Source organism: Leopardus geoffroyi, chromosome C2 (assembly GCF_018350155.1).
Source record: "Leopardus geoffroyi isolate Oge1 chromosome C2, O.geoffroyi_Oge1_pat1.0, whole genome shotgun sequence".
Lineage (NCBI taxonomy): Eukaryota > Metazoa > Chordata > Mammalia > Carnivora > Felidae > Leopardus > Leopardus geoffroyi.
The window spans coordinates 2,161,438-2,183,047 of NC_059333.1; the positions used below are offsets into that span (position 1 = coordinate 2,161,438).

The window sequence follows — 21,610 nt, forward strand, 5'->3', positions numbered from 1 at the left end:
TGGGTGCAGAGGGCACATTTGTTAGCGTACTGTGGCCAGGCCACACACCCCCTGCTGGCACCTTCGGGGAACGTGGGCTCTGCACCTGACACCTTGTCGTGCTGGCCTCACGCGTGGCGTCCTCGAAGCTGAGCCGGAGGGCAGAGCCCATCGGGTCTGGGTTTCGAAGCCTGCCCTCCAACGTGGGATGGCCCCAGGACACCCAGGCCTGGGGGGGCTTCCTCCAGGACAGGGAGCCCCCCTGCGCTTGGGGAGCCGGGGCCCGGCTGCCAGGAGGGGCCGACGGGACAGCAGGGGCCGGGCCGCAGTCACGGCCTGCGCGGCAACCCCCAGAAGAACGTGTCTCCAGACACGGCACGTTCAAGAAAAAGTAGCAAAAACATCCTGGAAAGTTGGGCCCCCAAGCCTCTCTGGCTCCCTCCCCCCAGCCGGGCACTGGGTGCACTGGGAGGCCTCACTGGCACTTGAAGGCCGGGAGGTGGGGGGTGGGGGGTGCGGCTGGCAAGGGAGAAGTCAGCAGGGAGCAGAGCCCGGGCCAGTGTGGCGTCTGGGCTGGGTGTGGCCATGGGACAGACCGGACTCGCGGCTGTACCCTGGAGGGTGTCTGCCCCGGCCAGGGTCTCCCCCAGGAGTCCCCACCCCACGCCTAAGTACACCCGCGTGCACTCACACGCACAGACATCCACGCACGTGCACACGCACACACATAGGCGTTCACACGCAGGCACACTCAGGCTTCCAGGACCCAGGAATTTGTCCCTGGTCTCTCGAGACAGGGGTTTAAACACTTGGGACCCGTTCCTTGGCCTGCCCCAGGACCACCCAATCTCGTAGCAGGCAGAGCAGACCAGAGGGACCCCAGCTCCAGCAATGGGCACCTGGGAGCCCTCAGGCTCTGGGGCCCGCACGGTGAGGAGGGCGTGGTCCCCCGGCAGGGGCCCCAACCACGCCTGCCGCTCCCCGGGGAGCGACCACACGCACCCTGCCCACCCTGCCGAGGTCGGGAGGTGCAGGCAGCCAGAGGGACAGCGGGCCCCAGCAGGGGCCCTAGCCCTGGATGTGGCCTGTGAGCCCCAAAGGCTAGGGGCTCCCCACAAAACCCCGTGGGTCCCAGGCCCTCCTCTTGAGCCTCGGCAGGTGCCGAGGGCAGGCGCCCAGACAACCACAGTGGGACCAGAAGTGCGCTGTGCGGTGACCTCAGGAGGAACAGGGCGGGGGTGGGGGGGTGCCCAGAAGTGCAGGTGGTGTCACTGAGGTTCAGCCTCTCCTCCCGAGACCCCGGTGCCGCGTCATGCTGCAGAGGAGGCCTCTGTGCCACCCCCAGAACCTGTGCTGGATGGATCAGCGGGTGACGTTTCTGCCTCCCTTGTCCACTTCCACCAGTGTCTCCACGGATACTCCCTCGCTCAGATCAGCTGCTTGCCCCTGGGTATCTGGCTCTGTTGCCGAGACCCCAGCCCGGGCAGCCTGGGGACCGTTCCAGGTCAGACCCAGGGCTCAGAGCCAGGCTCAGAAATGCTCCCAAGCCTGGGGGAGGCCAGGTCCTCCCTGTGTGTGCAGGTCGGGGGGCACCACCAGCTGCCCACTGCCACCCCCCCCCCCCCGCCGCCCCAGATCACAGAGGGCCTGCTCCCCACAGACTGGTCACCCTCCACAGTTAGGTGACTTTATTTCCAGAAAAGGTGACAAGCTCTCCTCCAGGGTGGCCAGTGCACACAGAAGCAGGGTCACAGCAGGGCCCACAGCAGGACAGTGGTGTCCCCGCACGGAGGCCCCCCCCCCCCCCGGGGCAGCACTCTCCCCAGCGGGCAGCGGAAGAGAGGGGGAAGCCGTGGGGCCAGACCCAGAGGGCTCTAGCCCCTGCCCGCCCACCGCCCGCCCGCAGACTCCAGGGAGGGAGAGAGGGGGCGGGGAGAGGCAGCTGGGGCGCAGCTTCAGAAGCCCTTGTCGATGCTGAGGGTGCGGCGGGTGACGTGCTCCAGCTCCCCGGACACGTAGTCGGCCATGCTGATGCGGTAATGCGCCAGCATCTTCAGCATGAGCCGCAGGTTCAGCCACCACTGCTCCCGCGGCATGCGGTGCCTGGTGGAAGGGTGCGGTCAGCGCTGGGGACACCGTCCTCGGAGCACCGGAGACCCCCTCCCCAGAGCACCAGATACCCCCTCCTCTGAGCACCCCCAACACCCTGTCCTCTGAGCCCCCCGACACGCCCTCCTCTGAGCACCGGACACCCCCTCCTCTGGGTACCCCGACACCCCCTCCTCTGAGCACCAGACGCCCCATCTTCTGAGAACCCGGGCACCCCGTCCTCTGAGCACCGGGACACCGCCTGGAGTGGAGCCAGGCAGCGGTATCTGGGGTGTCCGTCTCTGGAGGCTCAGCACAGGCTGGCTGGGGGAGCGAGGGGGGTGTCCGCAGCCGGACCAGCCCGCTGACCCCACCCTAAGGGAGGAGCCCCGGCCTGGGTGTCATCACCGCCCTGGCCCTGGGCAGGCAGACGGGGCAGCCCTGTGGGGTCAGGGCCCGAGCGTGGCTGGGCAGGCCACCCCTCTCTTCGGAGGCACTCACTCAAAGTCGGTGTCCTTCTTGAGCTCGGTGACGGGGCTGAAGGCCACCGCCTTCTTCTGCAGGCCGATCACGCAGGCTGAGTCGGGGGCATTGGCGAACACCCGCCCTGTGGACACAGGCCGCCCTGAACCCTGGGTCCGGGCAGAGGGCGAGGTCAGGCCCGGAGACACCACCCCTTCCTGCCACATACACACCATTACGGTAGACGGCCCGCAGCTTCTCCGACATCCAGAGCATGGCCTTCACCCCAAGCTTCGTACCGTAGTTCCGGTCAAAGGGGGTCGGAGCTCCGCCCTGGAAACGCAGTGGGTGAGGGCGCCTCCATCGCGCCAGAGACGGGGGGGGGGGGGGGCTCTGGCAGGAGCCCAGCAGAACGGCCCCCCCCCGTGACCGCAGGAGAGCCCTCCGGGCTCCTGACACCCCATCCCGTCCAAGCTCCCTGCATCTCTGTCTGCGGCGCCCCAGCCCCTTTGTCTACCCCAGCCCAGCCTAAGAGCCAGCTCCAGAGGCCGGGCGGTGGGCTGACTGCCCGTCCTGTCGGGCGGCCTCTGTGGGCCCCGCACAGCGCAGGCTTCCTGCAGGGCCACCAGGAGGCCACGAAGGAGGGGACCAGGCAGGGCGGAGGTGGCCACAGGGGTCCCAGCCCTGCCCTGTCCTGGTGGTGAGGACTCAGGGGGACAGGAGCCTCACCCCCCACCCCTCACCCGCACGGAGGGGTGACGAGCAGGTAAGCGCGGGCATGAGGGGGAAGGGTTGGGTGCCCCACGAGGTCGTGCACAGGGAAGGGTCCCCATCCTGCCATATCCTCCTGGGGCCGCTCAGCTCAGGTCAGATGGAGGCAGAGGCCAGAGCCAGGCCCCTGGGCCCCTACCTGCTGCAGGTGGCCCAGGACGTTGGTCCTGCAGTCAAAGACGCCCTTCCCCTCGGAGGAGTACAGGTTATACAGAAACTCTGTGGTGTAGTGTTCATGGCACTTCTCGTTTCTGGAAAGAGGGCCGGGGCCGGCTCGGGTCTCGTCCAGATGCTGAGCCCCCGCCGGGCCCGGCCACAGACCAGTGCTGGGGGAGGGTCCGGCGCCCCTCAGCAGCCCCGAGCCACCCTCCGGGTCCAGCAGCCTCACCGAAGCACCAGGCCCCTCTGGATGTGTGTCTTCATCTTCTCAGTCATGTGCTCCACGTTGGCCTGTGGGCGTGGGGGGTACACAGGGTGAGCCCAGAGCGAGGACGGCAGCGGCACAGCACCCACCCACAGCCTCAAGGCTGTCTGGGAAGGAATAGTCCAGGCTAACCGCAGGGCCAGTGTGACCCAGGGGTCATGGGGACGCACGCAGGTCGGCTGACGTTGGCGGGGCCCTGGGTGATGGGGCTGGGCCGTGAGGCCAGGTGGGTGGCTGGGGCCAGGAGGCCACGGCAGCGACGACACGGACGCTGGGTGGAGGTCTGCACGGGGTCGGGGAGGAGGCGCTGGGGGTCATGAATGGGGTCCCCTCGCCGGCAGGGAGCCCCCAGCCTGGCTCGTGTGTGTCTCAGGAGAGGATCCCCGCTCAGCCCCGCTGGGACATCTGTGGCAGGAGAAGGGCTCGGGGCCTCGGCTCACTTTTAAGTCTTGGATGTTGAAAGGGTCCTCGAAGACGTAGGCGGCGTCGGCCCCCACGGCGATGCCCGTCACGGTGGCCAGGTAGCCGCAGTAGCCCCCCATGGTCTCCACGATGAACACGCGGCGCTTGGTCCCCGAGGCCGACTGCTTGATGCGGTCACAGCTCTGGGGGCCAGAGGTGGTCAGGGACTTCCCCGTGGGCCACAGGGAGCCACTGCCCCTCAGGGACCCGGGTCTCCCCCCAGAGTTGCCCAGGGTGTCACAGCCCACACCGCATGCTCTCCACAGGGCCCTCAGAATCAGGTCCTCAACCGGGGCAACTGTTCGCCCGGGGGGACAACGGGGGTGTCTCCAGCACCTAGCGTGTGGAGGCCAGGGATGGGGCCGGGAGGCTCTGACGTGGGGCCAGGGAAACACTGGGCCTCAATCCTCTCATCTGTACACAGAGCGACGCTCCAGCCACTGGAGGGTCATTGTAACAAGGGACGAGGCGACACGTGAAGGTACACATCCTACAGATGCCAGTGATGATGCGACACAGGATGATTCTAACCCAAATGTTCAGAGTTTGAGAAAAAATGATAACATTAAACAAGGAATTGAGAAGGGACCAACAAGACCAGTGGGTTAGTGGGATCTGAACCATGAGGCTAAACCCCAAGTAAGAGACAACCAGCAAAGTGGAGGAAACAGCTCCAATGTTTGCCAAAGGATCGGTGTCCTACATATATAAAGAGCACTGACAAATACAAAAGAAAACTCACCAGGAGGAAAATGGACAAAATACAGAAAAAGGTAATTTTCCATAAAACCCATAAATGGGCAATAAATATAGAAACAAAAGTTCAACTTCATCAAAAATCAAGGTACAGAGGAAAACAATACAATTCTTCCTGTCGTAGAGGCATAAAAAACAGGACGATGTTTGGTGCTGGTGAGGGGCAGAGGCACAGAAGTTTCAGAGGAGCCATGGGTGGCCCCTACATAGCTGCCAGGATGGCAGGGGTGGGGGTGAATTTGAAGAAAACCCCTGCAAGACCACAGGTCCGGGTCAGCAGATCAGGATGGGGGCGGGGGAGGTCTGTAGTCTTTTGTTTGCTTTATTCTGATTTTCTCCTTTCTCCTTTCTCTAGCGTGACGCAGAAGCTGCTTGGGTTCAGTCCCCGGGGCCCCCCGAACACAGAAGTGCTGGACCCTGGGGGAAAGCGGGGCTCCTGTGGGGCCACGGATGGTGTGGGAGAGGTCTAGAGGTGGAGAGAGCCGTGAGGAGGCCCCCATGGAACACCAAATGGGGCCAGCCCTGCTCTAGTGACGGCACATTCTCCCGAGCGCCCACCCTCCCACGTCCCAGCCACTGGGCTGGGCTCCCGCCCCCCCCACCCCCGTCCACGTGTGGCTGCTCACTGGACAGAACCGTGGCCCGACGTCCACACGTGCATTAGCTCAGCTGAGTCAGCTCTGGCCCTGACAGCCACCGTCCCCACACCGCAGTGACCCCGGGGCCAAGTCCTGCCTGCCACCCATGAGACCTCGAGGGACAGCCCACCTGGGAGCTCGCCACCGTGCCACTCGCCACTTTCTCCTGGGGCCACCCCACGCCCGCCCGCGTCCAGCCTGGCACCCCACCTACCTCCATGGCGGCGTTGACGGCGGTGTCCGATCCCAGGCTGAAGTCGGTGCCCGGTACGTTGTTGCTGATGGTGGCCGGGATGACGCACATGACAATGCAGAGCTCCTCGTAGCGCCCACGCGCCTCCACCAGCTGCAGCACCCCCTCGTAGGCCTGCGGGCGCATAAGGCTGCGCTGGGCGGCGAAGGCGGGCTCCCGGCCCGGGGGTGCTTCGGCCCTGCTCCCCAGCTGACGCGCTATGTGCCTGGGGCTGGGTGCCGGGACCCCTGCAACCACCCCGGGGCCACGACCCGGCGGACCCCACCCAGGGGCTCCGCAGCCCGTCAGCCAGGGACACGGGGCCCCAAGGAGGACAGGAAGGAGACTCGCCCACCCTGCTGGGACCACTGTCGACACCGGGTGGGCTGCAGGGGGCCTGGGGCACCTCAGGGAAAGGGCAAGAATGGGCATTTGTCACTGGGGCTGGCCAAGCACCATGTCACACCAACGATGGCCTACCATGCACAGCACAGTATCTGCGAGCTGCCACAAGGACCCCACCACCTAGGAATCCCACCTCCCAGGGGCCCCACCTCCCAGGGACCCCGCCTCCCAGGGGCCCCACCTCCCAGGGACCTAGCCTCCCAGTGGTCCCACCTCCCATGGACCCCGCCTCCCAGTGGTCCCACCTCCCATGGCCCCGCCTCCCAGGGACCCCACCTCCCAGGGGTCCCACCTAGCATGGCCCCGCCTCCCAGGGACCCCGCCTCCCAGTGGCCCCACCTCCCAAGGTCCCCCGCCTCCCAGTAGCCCCCGCCTCCCAGGGACCCCACCTCCCAGGGACCACGCCTCCCACTGGCCCCTCCTCCCAGGGACCCCGCCTCCCAGTGGCCCCACCTCCCATGGCCCCGCCTCCCAGTGGTACCACCTCCATGGCCCCGCCTTCCAGAGACCACGCCTCCCTGGGACCCCGCCCCCAGGGACAACACCTCCCAGTGGCCCCACCTCACAGGGACTCCACCTCCCTGGAACCCCACCTCACAGTGGCCCCGCCTCCCAGTGGCCTCACCTCCCAGGGACCGCACCTCCCAGGGAACCCCACCTCACCAGGACCTCACTTCCCAAGGAACTCACCTCCCAGTGGCCCCACCTCTCAGTGGCCCCACCTCCTAAGGACCCCACCTCCCTGGGACCCCACCTCCCAGGGGCCCCACCTCCCAGGGACCCAGCCTCCCAGTGGCCCCTCCTCCCAAGGACCCGCACCTCCCAAGGGCCCCACCTCCCAGGGGGTCCCACCACCCATGGCCCCGCCTCCCTGGGACCCCGCCCCTCTGTGGCCCCGCCTCCCAGGGACCCCACCTCCTAAGGATCCCACCTCCCAGTGGCCCCACCTCCCAGGGACCCCACCTCCCAGGGACCCCACCTCCCTGGACCACACCTCCCAGGGACCCTACCTCCCAATGGCCCCACCTCCCAGGGACCCCACCTCCCTGAACCCCACCTCCCAGGGGCCCCACCTCCCTGGGACCCCACCTCCCAGGGGCCCCACCTCCCTGGGACCTCACCTCCCAGGGACCCCACCTCCTAAGGATCTCACCTCCCAGGGGCCCCACCTCCCAGGGACCCAGCCTCCCAGTGGCCCCTCCTCCCAAGGACCACGCCTCCCAAGGGCCCCACCTCCCAGGGACCCCACCTCCTAAGGATCCCACCTCCCAGTGGCCCCACCTCCCAGGGACCCCACCTCCCTGGACCCCACCTCCCAGTTGGCCCACCTCCCAGGGACCCTACCTCCCAGTGGCCCCACCTCCCTGGGACTCCACCTCCCTGGGACACAACCTCCCAGTGGCCCCACCTCCCAGGGACCCCGCCTCCCTGGACCCCACCTCCCAGGGGCCCCACCTCCCAGGGGCCCCACCTCCCTGGGACCCCACCTCCCTGGGACCCCACCTCCTAAGGATCCCACCTCCCAGTGGCCCCACCTCCCAGGGACCCCACCTCCCTGGACCCCACCTCCCAGTTGGCCCACCTCCCAGGGACCCTACCTCCCAGTGGCCCCACCTCCCTGGGACTCCACCTCCCTGGGACACAACCTCCCAGTGGCCCCACCTCCCAGGGACCCCGCCTCCCTGGGACCCCACCTCCCTGGGACCCCACCTCCCAGGGGCCCCACCTCCCAGGGACCCCACCTCCCTGGGGCCCCACCTCCCTGGGACCCCACCTCCCTGGGGCCCCACCTCCCTGGGACCCCACCTCACAGGCGGGGGCCAGGCCAGAGCAGAGTGGGGATGGACCAGGAGGCCACAGGGTTTCCTGCCCTGGGGCTGCCCACCCCCACCAGGAGCTGCTGCTCAGAAGGTCAGAGCTGCCCCCCACCCACCCTGCTTCTCCCCTCCCCCTCCCCCTCTCCAGCACCCGGGAGCCAGCACCGATTTAAACTCCGTGCAGCCTATAGGAGAAGGTAAAAACCTTCCCAGAGCCGAACACCGCACCGAGCCCCATGGCCCCATCAGTCGGCTGACTCGTGTGACTCCCCAGCCAGGAGCATGGGGTTTCCAGAAGGGCCACCCCAGCGGCCCCAGGCAGAGAAGACATTCTCCAGGGTCCTTGCCCCAACCTCGTTCCCTGCAGTGGCCCGCACCTCAAAGCCGCCGATGACCAGCAGGGCCTGGATGTTGTAGGTACGGATGTTTTCCACTACCTTCTGCATGTAGCTCTTGGGCAGCGTCCTGCAGTGGACAGAAGTCAGATAAACGTGGCCCAGAGCGCCTGGACAGAAGGACACGCTCCCACACCGCACCTGATTGAGACGCGCGGGTGGCGGTGGGGGGAGCCAGCCCTAGATGTGCTGCTGTGATTCTCGTTCAGCGCCCGGGCGTCAGTGGGGCCCACGGTGGGACAGGGGAGGGGGAGCTGCCCGCCAGCTGCCTGACAAGATGCTTTCTGCGGGCGGGGGGCCACCTGGGCCACTCTCCTGTGCACAGGTGGTCTCAGGAGGGGGTGCAGCCCACCGCGGGCCGGCCGCCAGCCAGAAGTGAGGACCTAGTCCAGGCCACGGGGCTGGTTTTCCCCCGCAACGTCCACTCCTCCTGAACCTGCCTCTGGATCCCCCGCCCCCCGCTGCCCACGGTGGCCAGGGAGCCGGGCCCGTCAGCCAGCAGCTCACCTCTTGGTCCCCAGCATGGAGCCGCCACGGCCCAGCCAGCCGGCCACATCGTGCCAACTCACTTCCTGTACCTGCGGTGGGGAGGTGCAGCTGTAGGGGGCCGGGCCAGGCGCTGACCATCACTGCAGGTCAGAGCAGAGCCCCAGGCCCCTCTCCCGAGGGCCTCTCATCCGCTTTCTTCAGGGACCTGCCCCGGGGCATTGCCTGAGACTTCTACTGTGAGCCCCCCACCCCGGTCCTTGTTACAAGCTGGGGGTGGGTTATAAACACACCAGCACACGCGCGGAACCATTGGTTGCCGTCACAGCCGCACCTACCTGACCCTTGGCCAGGCCTTCAAAGCCATCGTGCACGACATACACCGTGTGGCCCTGGGAGATGCCAGACCGCACCGCCGAGCGCACAGCCGCATTCATGCCGGCCGCCGGGGCGCCCACGTTCAGGATGGCCAGGGAGAAGTTGGTCTTCAGACAAGAGGAAGGAGACGGCAGCGTGAGCACGGGGCTGGGGGGGAGCCAGCCGGCCCAGACACAAGTCAGCGAGAGGGTGGCCCCCGGACAAGGGGCCAGGCTCCCCTGCCTGCCTGCACACCGTCCAGCGAGTGGACTCCGCTGGGAAGGGCACACATCTGTCCCACAAGTTCCTGGCAGTGACCCAAATGAGCCACAGCGCAGGCCCGCCCGGCTCATCAGCTCAAGTCCTCTGGTCGCTCTCGGCCAAATGCAGCTCGTGGGGGGCAGCGCGCGGGTTTGGGCCAGAGCCAGCGCCTGTCCCGAAGCCTCCAGCAATCACCCCACACCCTGGGCTCAGCGCAGCCAGCGCCCCAAGATCTTGGCGAGCGGCACGGATGCATAGCGGAGGGGGCCACATTCATCAAGTGCAAAGAAGCGGGTGATGCTATTTTAGCACCGGAGTTGCGGGAGGTAACCAAAACATCACCCCGACCTAGAATCAGCCTAAGAAATTACCAACGGACTATTCCACGGTTTTCCAGACCGTGTCCCCAGAACCCGGTGCGTGTGGCACATACAGCCCACCTTGCTACAGGCAGCCTCGTGGCCAGCACTCCGTGGTCACATGTGGCTCTGGTGGGTCCTGATCACACAGCCCTGTGGCCCCAGATGTGGTCACGCCAGCGGTTCCAGGAGGGGACATGGAGACAGCTCTGCTGTACTGGGGGTACGGCCTGTCCCTGACCAGCCCCTGGGACAGATGGGGGCCAGGGCCCCGCTGGCTGGGACGGTCCCAGCGGGACCCTTTCCTCGTCCCCGGGTTTCAGAAACAAGTCCCGTTATCATTCTTATTTTGAAGAAAGCCCATTTCATGAGGTTTTGGGCTGTTTTATAATATTTCATAAGCACTAGCTCCCCTCTGTCCTGACCTAAGCCTATAGGCCTGACTTAATTGCCTCCAGCTGTTTGATACGTGACCGGCCAAGGTCACCTCCAGGCCCAGACGCCGGCTGTCTGGGACCCGCTGGTCAGGCAGAGGCCAAGCCTCTCAGCTCATGGCTCTGACCCAGACAGGAGGGAGGGTCCACAGGGCCAGCTCAGAGCTTCCTGCTCCCGGGGCGGACCCAGGGGCAGGCTCCAGAGGTGACAGTGACGAGGGCCCTGCGGCTCACCCCCCCTCACCTTCTCTGTGGAGACCTTCTGGTGTGCGAGCAGCTTGTAAATGTTCCAGTTGTTCTCAAAGCTCCTGGAAGGGAAGCCGGTCATGCCTCATGCAGCCCACAGCCCACAGCCACACAGCTCAGCACAGCCCGTGGCCCCACCACGCGGCCACGAAGAAGCTGGACGCCGGCGTGGCTCACCACCCCACTCTGGTGGCTACGAAAAGCCCTGAAGAGCACGGCCCCCACGCCCCTCTTAGCAAAGCGACAGCCCCGCATCCGGCCTGTGCAGGGGGGTGGGGAGGGGGTGCTGCGGGTCCAGCCCTCCCGGCCGCTGCAGGGTGACCCCCACCGTTTCCTTCTGTGGACGCCCCTCCGGGTTCCCGCCCCAGCCGCCCCTCTCCCCTCCACCCTGCGTGGCAGCTCCCGTCCACCTCGCGGCCCGCCCGCTTCCCCTGTCACAGGGACCCTGAACCTCCGTCCTGCTGCCCCACTTCTACGCTTGGCCACACACACTCGGAAGGAAGGGTCTCTGCCAGGGCGTGCGCCCTGAGGGCCAGGGGCACAGCCACGTGGGTGTCTGCTGAGGGCCTGTGGAACAGACTGCGCTCGGCGCCAGGCCCTGGGAGCCCCTCACCTGCCACGGAGCTGGATGGCCTCGTCGAACCTCTTCTCATCCATGGCCTTCTGTACCTCCTTTGTCTTCACCAAAAGAGAGGTACAGGCTGGAGGAGGCCCGGGGCACGCTCACGGCCGCCGCCCGACTCCAGGAGCTCAGTGAGCTCCGGCCGCCCCCACACCTCTTGTGGGGCCCACCTTGAGGACACGCTCACGCCTCCCTCGCCTCCCCGGAGGGCTGTAGGCCCCCGATACCCCGAAATGCGACAGGAGGTGGCATGTGACAGGGGAGCAGTGGGACAGGGTGGGGACATGAGGTGGGGACGGGGCCTGTGCCCTGACAGGACCTGGAGGGATGGGTGGTCCCAGCCAGCCGGGAAGGGGGCGGGTGAGCAGAGCAGGGGGGCAAAGCCCCCCCCCCCCGCCGGAGGCATCTCTGCAGGGAGCACCCCCACCCCGGCCGGCCTGAGGCGGGGCTGGGCACTCACCACCTGCACACACTCCATGAGGGGCAGCCGCACGGACTGGTTCCCCGACAGGCTGACCACGCAGGCCTGCGTGTCGGGAGTGGCCTCCAGAAGCGCCATCACCGCCTCCATGCCCATCTTGCTGCTCTGAGCAGGGAGAGGGGCGGGCGGGGCTCAGGGAGGGGCGGCCCACCCCCGAGCCACGTGCACCCACACACAGGCCGGTCCAAGCTTCTGGAGCAGGTGATCCCAGAAATGACTTCATGTGACCACCGTTCACAACAGCCCCTCCGGGGTCTCGGACAGCCCCACTAGGACACCACAGTCGCTCAGCCTGACGGCGACGGGTGGGAGGCGGGACGGGCTTCCAGACAAGGCTGCTGGCTTGGGCTCCAGGTCACGGCTCCTGTGTCCCCGCCCCACACCTCAGCATGCGTGAGAAGGAGGGCCGGTGGGCTGGGCTGGCCAAGGCATTCAGGACCTGCTCTCTGTCTCTGACCCGGGCGCCTTGTGTCTTCCACCAGCTTCTACGAAACTGGCAGGCCACTCTTTTCTCGTAAGCAGGGGACACCTAGACCCGTCCCCTCACATCTCTGCCCCCCCCCCCCCGGTTTGCAAGGAGGACAGTGCTCTGTCCCGCCGTCCTGGGGCCCTCAGGAGGCTCTCCCAAGTGCTGAAGCCTCGTGCAGGCTGCAAAAAGTGCCCAGCCAGGAGGGCAAGGCCCCTGTCCGGGGTCAGCGTCCTTGCTTCTCTGTGTGGGACTAGGGGGACAGCACACGGGGTCTCCTGGGGAAGGCAGGTGCAGGCCCCAGGCGCAGGGTAACCAGCCCTCGTGTGTGGACACTTTACCACCCGTGGGGACTTTCCGGGCCCCAGACCCTGTCTCCATCTGGTGGCACAGGATTCCCACTTTGCAGAGGACGAGGTGGGACCCAGCAGTGATCAGCTGGGCTGATCAGTGATGGCACTCAGGCCACAGGCCAGGTCTCTGCCTCCCCAGGGCCTCCCCCAGGTCATAACAGCTGTCGTGCTGGCACTGTGGGCCACACTCAGAACCACCAGACTTCAGACCCTAGAAGGGCGGAGCCGGGGTCCTGCCCTCCACGCACTGCCCCCTTTTCCGGGGGCCAAAAGCCATCACGGGGAGGCCCGGGAGCCCAGGTTGCTGAGGTGAGGGGCGGGGACACAGGTCCCCAGCCCTGCGTTTCCCACCCACACAGAAATGGAGGGGCCCTGTCTCCATTTCATCTGTGAGACCAGCGGCAGCGAGGAAATGCCCGCCGCGCTCACCCACTCGTGCACGCCCAGGACAGAGCAGCGCCCCACCTACCAGGATGCGGTCAAACGCCGAAGGGGTCCCTCCTCTCTGCACGTGGCCCAGCACAGTCACACGGGTGTCGAAGCCCAGCCTCTGGACCACCAGCTGCTCATGGGGAGAGAGTCGGGGCCGGGGGGGGGGGGGGGTGGTCCTTGGGTTCAGCGCCCACCCTCACTGCCCTGCCACCCCTCGGGCCCCTAACCCTGGTCCTCGCCCCTCCCGATCTCAGGGATACCAGGGTGTCAGCCCCCACAGGGCCCCGTGAGCCGGCTCAGGATTCGTGCCCACGGGGCGTGTGTTGGTGTCCCTACAGCCCCGGTCCTGTTGCTGGCAGCATCCTGGTCCTCAGCCCCCCGGGTCAGGCTCCCCCAGGCCCTGAGTCTGTGCAGACGCAGCAGGTGGGCTGGCTCCTGACCGGGGACACGCGGACAGGGTGGCAGCCAAGAAAGGGAGGAGAGGCTCCCAGGGGCTGTGCCCTGTCAGGACGGGGGCCCGGGGCCCGGGGGGTGGACCGTGGCAGGTGGGTGGAGGTCACAGGGAAGAAGGGCTCCCTGCAGTCTGTTATTCGGCTGTGAGCCCTGCACAGGGTGGGGGTCACCGTCCCCCCGAGGGGTCACCGGCAGGGGCAGGGCCCCATCGTTGGGATGGCACTGGGGGCCTGGACTCGGCCTCTGGGATGGGGAACGGGCCTGGCCCTGCAGGGAATGTGTTCTGAATGGAGACTGGGAGCCAGGGGCAGGCGGCTGGCGACAGGTGTGGGGCCACAGCTCAGCCTCGGGGCCAGGCCTTCTCGGGGGCCCCTGGCACACCTACCCCGCATCTGGCTATCACCGGGAATGAAGAAGCTCCCTCCAGGAGCCTGCTGTCTATGGGGTGCTGGAGGTGGGCCCCAGCAAGAGCACTTGGCACTGGAGATAAAGGGGTGCCCATCCCACCGAGGCCCCACCCACCCCATGTGACCCCCCCCCCCCCCCAAACTCACGTCCTTCACGTAACGGGACGAGATGGGCTTCCCGTTACGGTCAATGGCGCCCTCCGCGATGATGATGATGTTCAGTCGGGACCCTCTGCTCCGAGTCTAGGGCAGAGATGCCCCAGGGCTCAGCGGCCCGCCTGCAGACATCTGCCCGGACACCTGCCGTCTGCAAGCCTCCCCTGGGGTCCACACCAAGGGGCCCACAATCCACATGAGAAGAAGGGAGGCGTGGACTGAGATGTGCCGACGGGGACCCTGCTCCCCCCCTGCCCCGGGGGTGGGGGGGACACTGGAGGATGGCTCTCTGCCCGCACACCTGGCAGGTGGGGGCAGCAGGGGAGGACGGGGGGCCCTGGGGCTGGGAACCGGGCAGATGGTACAGGGAGGTCGCTGCACGTACTCCCAGGGAACACCTGCAGCCCCCTTGGGACCTGGGAGCCGGGAGCTGGGACAGAGGCCAGAGGGACCCTGAACTTAGGTCTGCGAGCCAATCAATCCTCAGGCAGCTGGCCTGACACACTGAAGCAGGCCTCCGGGCCTCCGTTTTCTTAGCCCTAGAATGGAGTGACCTCACAGCGCTGGCCACCATCCAGGCCTCCGTGGACACCCGGCACTGTTGGCGTGAGACCCCCTCCCCGGGCTGTGGAGGGGCCAATGGGTCACCGAGGGGACCCACAGCATCCTGCACCAGCCCTTGGTGGGATTAATCATCACAAATCCAAAGCTCTCCGGGGAGAACACTTCTCAATCATTTCTTTCTTCGAAAGCATACAAAATATTCACTCTGGCCGACAAGCCGTGTCTGCCCCCCAGCATCCAAAGAGCCTCAGAGAAGACAGGGCCTGAGCCACTCCTGTGGGGTCCAGGGCAGTGGGAGGGACAAGTGGGAGTGGAGGGCTGCCTGGAGGAGGTGATGCTGGTACAGGCGAGGTGAGGGAACCAGAGGCAGGGCCGCAGGTGGAACAGAAGAGGCAGGGAGGTGGGTAAAAAAGGGGTAGCACCCGCACCTCACAGAGGGTGTCTGAGGCTCAGGGAAGCCTAGGGAGGGCCCGAGGGCCTCACACAGCAGGAAAGAACTGACCCTGAGGGCAGGCACCTCAGGAAAGGCCCAGCCCCAAAGTCACAGCGAGTGAGCCAAGGCCGAGGGCAGCCAGAGATCATGCTACAGAGCCTCGCTCCACGTGGTGAAAGCCACGAGGCCCCGGACTCTACCCAAGGACAACATGGGCCTCCGGCCAGCCCCACCCGCTGGGCTCCGCGTGGCCCTGCCCTCGGCTTCACCAGCCCTGGGCAGAGATGCAAGGCCAAGGGGCTGGAGGCAACACCGCAGTGGATGAGACTGATGCCACCCTCACCGTCACACGGGGATGGGGACACTCGAGAGCCAGCCCCGGGCCCACCCGTCAGACTGACCTCCCGGGGCTCCTGAACTGAAGAAAGGGCCAAGCCTCTGGGCTGCCTTATGCTCGCCCCGAGGTCGCAGTCCTGGCCTGAACGTGAACTTCGGCGCACAACCGCGAGGCCCCCTGCCTCAGATCCAGACCGCAGCCCCTTGATCTGAAGGCCCCCCCAACTCCCAGCATAGTCCCCCCACCTCAGGGTCCTCCTGTCCTCCACCGAGCCCTGGCCTGGCTGAGGGGCCAGCCCGTGCCGGCTGGGGCATCTTGGGGGTCCCCAGGGCAGACTCCATCCGGGGGGGCCCAAACCATATTCCAAACACCCTGCTCCTCCCCCAGACAAAGCCTCAGCCCCCACTGCCTCCCCATCCTGCCTCCATGGCCCATTTGGGGCCTCGTCTGCTGGGGTCACTGCCCGGTGTCCCATCCACCCATCGTCATGAGGCCACTTCCCTTGGCTCAGGCTCAGCGGCCACAGCCCCCGGAGGCCGGCACGACCGTGTCCCACGCCTGCCCCCTCCCCATGTCAGCACTGACCAAGGAGCTGAGCCCAGGCCCGCCCAGGCCCGCGTCCTGAGCGCCCTCCCCTGCTTCCTCTGCCCAAGGCCACGCTCCTGGGGGACACCCATCTCTCTGCGTCCCAGCAGCTCGCGGCAGGAACCTCCAGGAGAACCCACCCCCCCACACTCACCTCCCCAAGTCTCTCACACATGAAGTTCTCCCAGCCGTCCTCGGGGGGCGCCTCGGGGATGAAGAGCCAGTCAGCCCCCGAGGCCAGGGCGGACACCAGGGCCAGGTACCTGGGCGAGCAGAACGCTTAGGGGCTCCAGCGGGCGGCGGGGTGTAGCCAGCACCACGTATGGCTCTGAGCTGTGATGGGACTCACCACACCCGAGCCCCCAGTCCCTCGACACCAAGTCAGCACCTGCACCGTTCGGGCCCCGCGGAGGCGCCGCAGCCCCAGGCCTGCTCCCCAGGAGCCCCTCCCCGCCCTCCCGCCCGGCAGGGCGGTCCCCTTACCCACAGTGCCGCCCCATCACCTCCAGCACAAAGGTCCTCTGGTGGCTGTGGACACGGAACAAGGGGACGTGTCAGTGCCGCCCCCGGGCCAGCTGCACGAGCGGGCACAGCCCAGCAGAAGCAGCCCGGGCACAGGGGCAGTGCCACGCCACCCACGGCCCCCGCCCTGCCAGGGAAACACCCTGGCGACACAGCAGATGTAGGACAGACGGCCCTTCCCACGCCCAGGGCAGCCGAGACCCTGCAGTGCGGGCCACCCGTGCCTGGGCTCACAGCCCGCCTTTGGGCCGGTTTTCACTGATCTGCTCCTGGGGCCGAAGGCCACGCGCCCTGCCTGGGCCCGGGAGTCCCCGCCGGCAGCCTGAAGGCCCCTCGGGGACGCACGGTTGCTCCGGGGCCGGCGGGCGGCCTAGCGGAGACCGGGCGCACAGCTGGGGCCCCGTGGCTGGGAGACGGGACCCCAGCTCGCTGGCGGGGGGAAGGGGGGCTCGCTCACCTCTGGGCGGTGGTGGTAATGGCGTCGATGACCTCCATGATGCGGTGCAGGGCCGAGTCCGTGCCGATGGTCATGTCGGTGCCGCAGAAGTCGTTGTCGATGGAGCCCACCAGCCCCACGATGTTCAGGTGCGAGTAGGTCTGCGCCGTGCTGTCCGAGATCTTGCCTGCACGAGGAGCCAGCCCTGAGGCCCCGCCGGCCTGACCCTGCTCCCTTGGCCCCCTGTCGCCCACCCCCAGGCCCCTAGCAGCGTGGCCCCCCGCCGGTCCCAGGCTCAGAGGCCCCCTGTACCGCACCGGGTCCCCAGGTCCTGCCGCAGGGGTGGGGGAGGGGCGGGGCGGCTGAACCACAGACGCTGAGGCCACGAGGCCTCCCAGAGAGCCTTGGAGGGGGCACCCCTCATCGCCAGGTCTCCACTAGGGCCACCGAACTCAACTCCAAGAGGTCACTTTCCGACTGGCAACCTTGGGACTCTCTTTCATTACCAACGCTTAGTTCTTCTGTCCCCGCGAACGGTGACCAGGTCTGTAACCCACGCCCGGGAATCAGTGAGTGACAGACAGGGCGTGTCCACACAGCCGAGGATGTCACCCTGGAACCGTCGTCCCCACCAGGAGCACAAACGCTGCCCGGGGGTCCCCGACACTGCGCTCCCAGAGGCCCTGGGCTCGATCACTGACCTCCTCACTCCCGGCTGAGCCCAGCCCGAGGCTCCCGGAGGCGGCCGGGGTTGCCCTGACCTGGTGTCGGGCCGGGCCCCCTCCTCCCGGCCAGTGGCCAGCGGCCAGACGCATCTCACCGGCCCGTCCCCACTGCCCTGCAGCGGTGGCACAGGGGTGCTGGGGCCGCCGTGCCCCCCCCCCCGACCCACCTGCTGCCACCAGCTCCTCCAGCAGGCTGCCCCACTCGCGGCGGAAGATGTTGGCGCCCGTCAGGCTGCCGTCCCCGCCGATGACACACAGGTTGGTGATGCCACGCTGGACCAGGTTGTAGGCCGCCGCCAGGCGCCCCTCCCGCGTGGTGAAGGCCTGGCAGCGGGCACTGCCGATGACGGTGCCGCCCTGTGGGGACGAGAGGGAGCCTGGGGGCGCCGCGGGGGCACCGCGGGGGCAGGGAGGGACGGGCAGACCCCGCACAACTCGGAGAAGGCCAGGGACTTCTCTGGAAGCCTGGGCACGCGTCCCCACCTCCCTGTGCCTTTCTCCTGCTATTTGCAACGAGGAGAAGGATCTCCCCGTGTCAGGAAGTGAGGAGGCTCGGAAATCTATGACACGCGTGTGCACGCACGTACACATGAGCGTGAGCACACAAGTACACGTGCGCACACGGGCGGGCTCGATGCGGGGAGCTCCCCGAGCCCCAGGGGGACCTGCCTTCAGTCCCGGGCTCCCCCGGCACACGGCCCTCACAGGCTCCGGCCAGACTCCTGAGTCAGTGGGCTGGTGCAGGGGCACCACCCTGGAGGCAGAGTGAATCCTCCCCGCGTGCCCCCAACAGCACCTCGGGGCGGGAAAGGAAGGATGGCGGGAGCTTCCCTGGGGCCCTCCTGAAAATGCCCAGCATTCCTTCCGGGAGCCCCTCCTGCCCCCTGTCTCCCTCCTGCCTTCTCTGCCCCCTCCTGCCCCCTTATGACCCCTGTCTCCCTCCTGCCCCCTCTGCCCCCTCCTGCCCCCTCTGTCTCCCTCCTGCCTTCTCTGCCCCCTCCTGCCCCCTTATGACCCCCTGTCTCCCTCCTGCCCCCTCTGCTCCCTCCTGCCCCCTTATGACCCCCTGTCTCCCTCCTGCCCCCTCTGCCCCCTCCTGCCCCCTCTGTCTCCCTCGTGCCTTCTCTGCCCCCTCCTGCCCCCTTATGACCCCCTGTCTCCCTCCTGCCCCCTCTGCCCCCTCCTGCCCCCTCTGTCTCCCTCCTGCCTTCTCTGCCCCCTCCTGCCCCCTTATGACCCTCTGTCTCCCTCCTGCCCCCTCTTGCCTCCCTCCTGCCCCCTCCTGCCCCCTGTCTCCCTCCTGCCCCCTCTGCCCCCTCCTGCCCCCTCTGTCTCCCTCCTGCTTTCTCTGCCCCCTCCTGCCCCCTTATGACCCTCTGTCTCCCTCCTGCCCCCTCCTACCCCCTGTCTCCTTCCTGCCTGTCTCCCTCCTACTCCATCTCCCCCCCCCACCCTGTCTCTCTCCTGCCCCCTCCTGACCCCTCTGTCTCCCTCCTGCTTTCTCTACCCCCTCCTGCCCCCTTATGACCCTCTGTCTCCCTCCTGCCCCCTCTGTCTCCCTCCTGCCTTCTCTGCCCCCTCCTGCCCCCTTATGACCCTCTGTCTCCCTCCTGCCCCTTCCTACCCCGTCTCCTTCCTGCCTGTCTCACTCCTACTCCATCTCCCCCCCCACCCTGTCTCTCTCCTGCCCCCTCCTGACCCCTCTGTCTCCCTCCTGCTTTCTCTGCCCCCTCCTGCCCCCTTATGACCCTCTGTCTCCCTCCTGCCTCCTCTTGCCTCCTTCCTGCCCCCTCTGTCTCCCTCCTGCCCCCTCTGCCCCCTCCTGCCCCCTCTGTCTCCCTCCTGCCTTCTCTGCCCCCTCCTGCCCCCTTATGACCCTCTGTCTCCGTCCTGCCCCCTCCTACCCCCTGTCTCCTTTCTGCCTGTCTCCCTCCTACTCCATCTCCCCCCCCACCCTGTCTCCCTCCTGCCCCCTCCTGCCCCCTCTGTCTCCCTCCTGCTTTCTCTGCCCCCTCCTGCCCCCTTATGACCCCCTGTCTCCCTCCTGCCCCCTCTGCTCCCTCCTGCCCCCTTATGACCCCCTGTCTCCCTCCTGCCCCCTCTGCCCCCTCCTGCCCCCTCTGTCTCCCTCGTGCCTTCTCTGCCCCCTCCTGCCCCCTTATGACCCCCTGTCTCCCTCCTGCCCCCTCTGCCCCCTCCTGCCCCCTCTGTCTCCCTCCTGCCTTCTCTGCCCCCTCCTGCCCCCTTATGACCCTCTGTCTCCCTCCTGCCCCCTCTTGCCTCCCTCCTGCCCCCTCCTGCCCCCTGTCTCCCTCCTGCCCCCTCTGCCCCCTCCTGCCCCCTCTGTCTCCCTCCTGCTTTCTCTGCCCCCTCCTGCCCCCTTATGACCCTCTGTCTCCCTCCTGCCCCCTCCTACCCCCTGTCTCCTTCCTGCCTGTCTCCCTCCTACTCCATCTCCCCCCCCACCCTGTCTCTCTCCTGCCCCCTCCTGACCCCTCTGTCTCCCTCCTGCTTTCTCTACCCCCTCCTGCCCCCTTATGACCCTCTGTCTCCCTCCTGCCCCCTCTGTCTCCCTCCTGCCTTCTCTGCCCCCTCCTGCCCCCTTATGACCCTCTGTCTCCCTCCTGCCCCTTCCTACCCCGTCTCCTTCCTGCCTGTCTCACTCCTACTCCATCTCCCCCCCCACCCTGTCTCTCTCCTGCCCCCTCCTGACCCCTCTGTCTCCCTCCTGCTTTCTCTGCCCCCTCCTGCCCCCTTATGACCCTCTGTCTCCCTCCTGCCTCCTCTTGCCTCCTTCCTGCCCCCTCTGTCTCCCTCCTGCCCCCTCTGCCCCCTCCTGCCCCCTCTGTCTCCCTCCTGCCTTCTCTGCCCCCTCCTGCCCCCTTATGACCCTCTGTCTCCGTCCTGCCCCCTCCTACCCCCTGTCTCCTTTCTGCCTGTCTCCCTCCTACTCCATCTCCCCCCCCACCCTGTCTCCCTCCTGCCCCCTCCTGCCCCCTCTGTCTCCCTCCTGCTTTCTCTGCCCCCTCCTGCCCCCTTATGACCCTCTGTCCCCCCCTGCCCCCTCTTGCCTCCTTCCTGCCCCCTCTGTCTCCCTCCTGCCCTCTCTGTCCCCTCCTGCCTCCTCTGTCTCCCTCCTGCCCCGTCTCCCTCCTCCACCTCTGTCCCCTCTTGCCTCCCTCCTGCCCCCTCCTGCCCCCTCTGTCTCCCTCCTGCCCCTCCTGCCTCCATGTTCTGGGCTCCCTACTCCTCCCCAAACACCAGCTCTTTCCAGCTCCCTCCACCTGCTGACCTTTAGGCAAGCCTCACAGCCCAGTTTAGTACTCGACCCAAAGACCCCTCCCCGGGGCTGCTCACTCAGAGCAGAGAGGCCACAACCACCCTCAGACACAGGGTTAGAGAAGAGCAAATGGCCAGATCGGGGTCTGAGGCCTGAGGGACGCCTCCCTAGACCCCTGGGGTGGAGGACAGGGGAGTGGCCAGGCTGCAGCCCCACTCCAGGATGGGGGGGGGGGGGCGGCGGGCAGGTCTAATGACGCCCGAGAAGGAAGCTCATCCCCACCCCAGTGGACTGAACGGAACAGGGACAGCAAACTGGACCTATCCCTCAGGTGCCTGGGGGGGCAAGGTCCACAGGTAACGCCTGCCCTGGGAAGGAGGGGTGGGCAGCACTGGTGGGGTGGCCATGCCTGGGTCCAGCCCTGGCCCCCCACCACTCCCGCTGACCCATTCGGGGCTCATGATGATAACTGGCCACTTGAATACACAGGGTGTCAGCTGGCAGCCTGGGAGAAACAGGTGACAAGGATGCACACAACCCAGCTCTGGGGGCAAAGACCACCCCTCCCAGGAGCCCCTGGCCCCGGCAAGGTGGGGAAGGACAGCAGCAGCCTGCCTGCCACCTCAGTCACTGGGAAGCTCAGGACCATGACCACGGGGAAAACCAGGTGGAGGCCGGGAGAGGCCGTCCAGAGGCCACGGCACACCTCTCCCGAAGAGTCCTGCCCCCCTACCCACCCTGCGCTGAAAGCTCCGTCATCTCCTGTCGCAGGGGCCACCGTGTCCC

General features: G+C 67.2%; 1 protein-coding gene across 2 annotated transcripts in view; it reads right to left on the reverse strand.

The window, feature by feature from the left end:
• Positions 1-1,644: 1,644 nt before the first annotated feature.
• The window catches only part of PFKL (phosphofructokinase, liver type), a 28,646-nt gene continuing 8,680 nt past the window's right edge, over positions 1,645-21,610 (reverse strand). For both annotated transcript variants that reach the window (XM_045501192.1, XM_045501193.1), the window contains exons 4-22: positions 17,712-17,901; positions 16,841-17,006; positions 16,345-16,389; positions 16,016-16,124; positions 13,934-14,029; positions 12,964-13,056; positions 11,655-11,780; positions 11,186-11,250; positions 10,571-10,634; positions 9,254-9,400; positions 8,937-9,007; positions 8,412-8,499; positions 5,795-5,947; positions 4,165-4,329; positions 3,689-3,750; positions 3,440-3,551; positions 2,763-2,862; positions 2,569-2,674; positions 1,645-2,082 (exon numbers count right to left, since the gene is read on the reverse strand). In XM_045501192.1, coding sequence (XP_045357148.1) covers positions 1,935-2,082; positions 2,569-2,674; positions 2,763-2,862; positions 3,440-3,551; positions 3,689-3,750; positions 4,165-4,329; positions 5,795-5,947; positions 8,412-8,499; positions 8,937-9,007; positions 9,254-9,400; positions 10,571-10,634; positions 11,186-11,250; positions 11,655-11,780; positions 12,964-13,056; positions 13,934-14,029; positions 16,016-16,124; positions 16,345-16,389; positions 16,841-17,006; positions 17,712-17,901 — 2,106 coding nt within the window. In that variant the 3' untranslated portion in view covers positions 1,645-1,934. The remainder of the gene's footprint in view (positions 2,083-2,568; positions 2,675-2,762; positions 2,863-3,439; positions 3,552-3,688; positions 3,751-4,164; positions 4,330-5,794; positions 5,948-8,411; positions 8,500-8,936; positions 9,008-9,253; positions 9,401-10,570; positions 10,635-11,185; positions 11,251-11,654; positions 11,781-12,963; positions 13,057-13,933; positions 14,030-16,015; positions 16,125-16,344; positions 16,390-16,840; positions 17,007-17,711; positions 17,902-21,610) is intronic.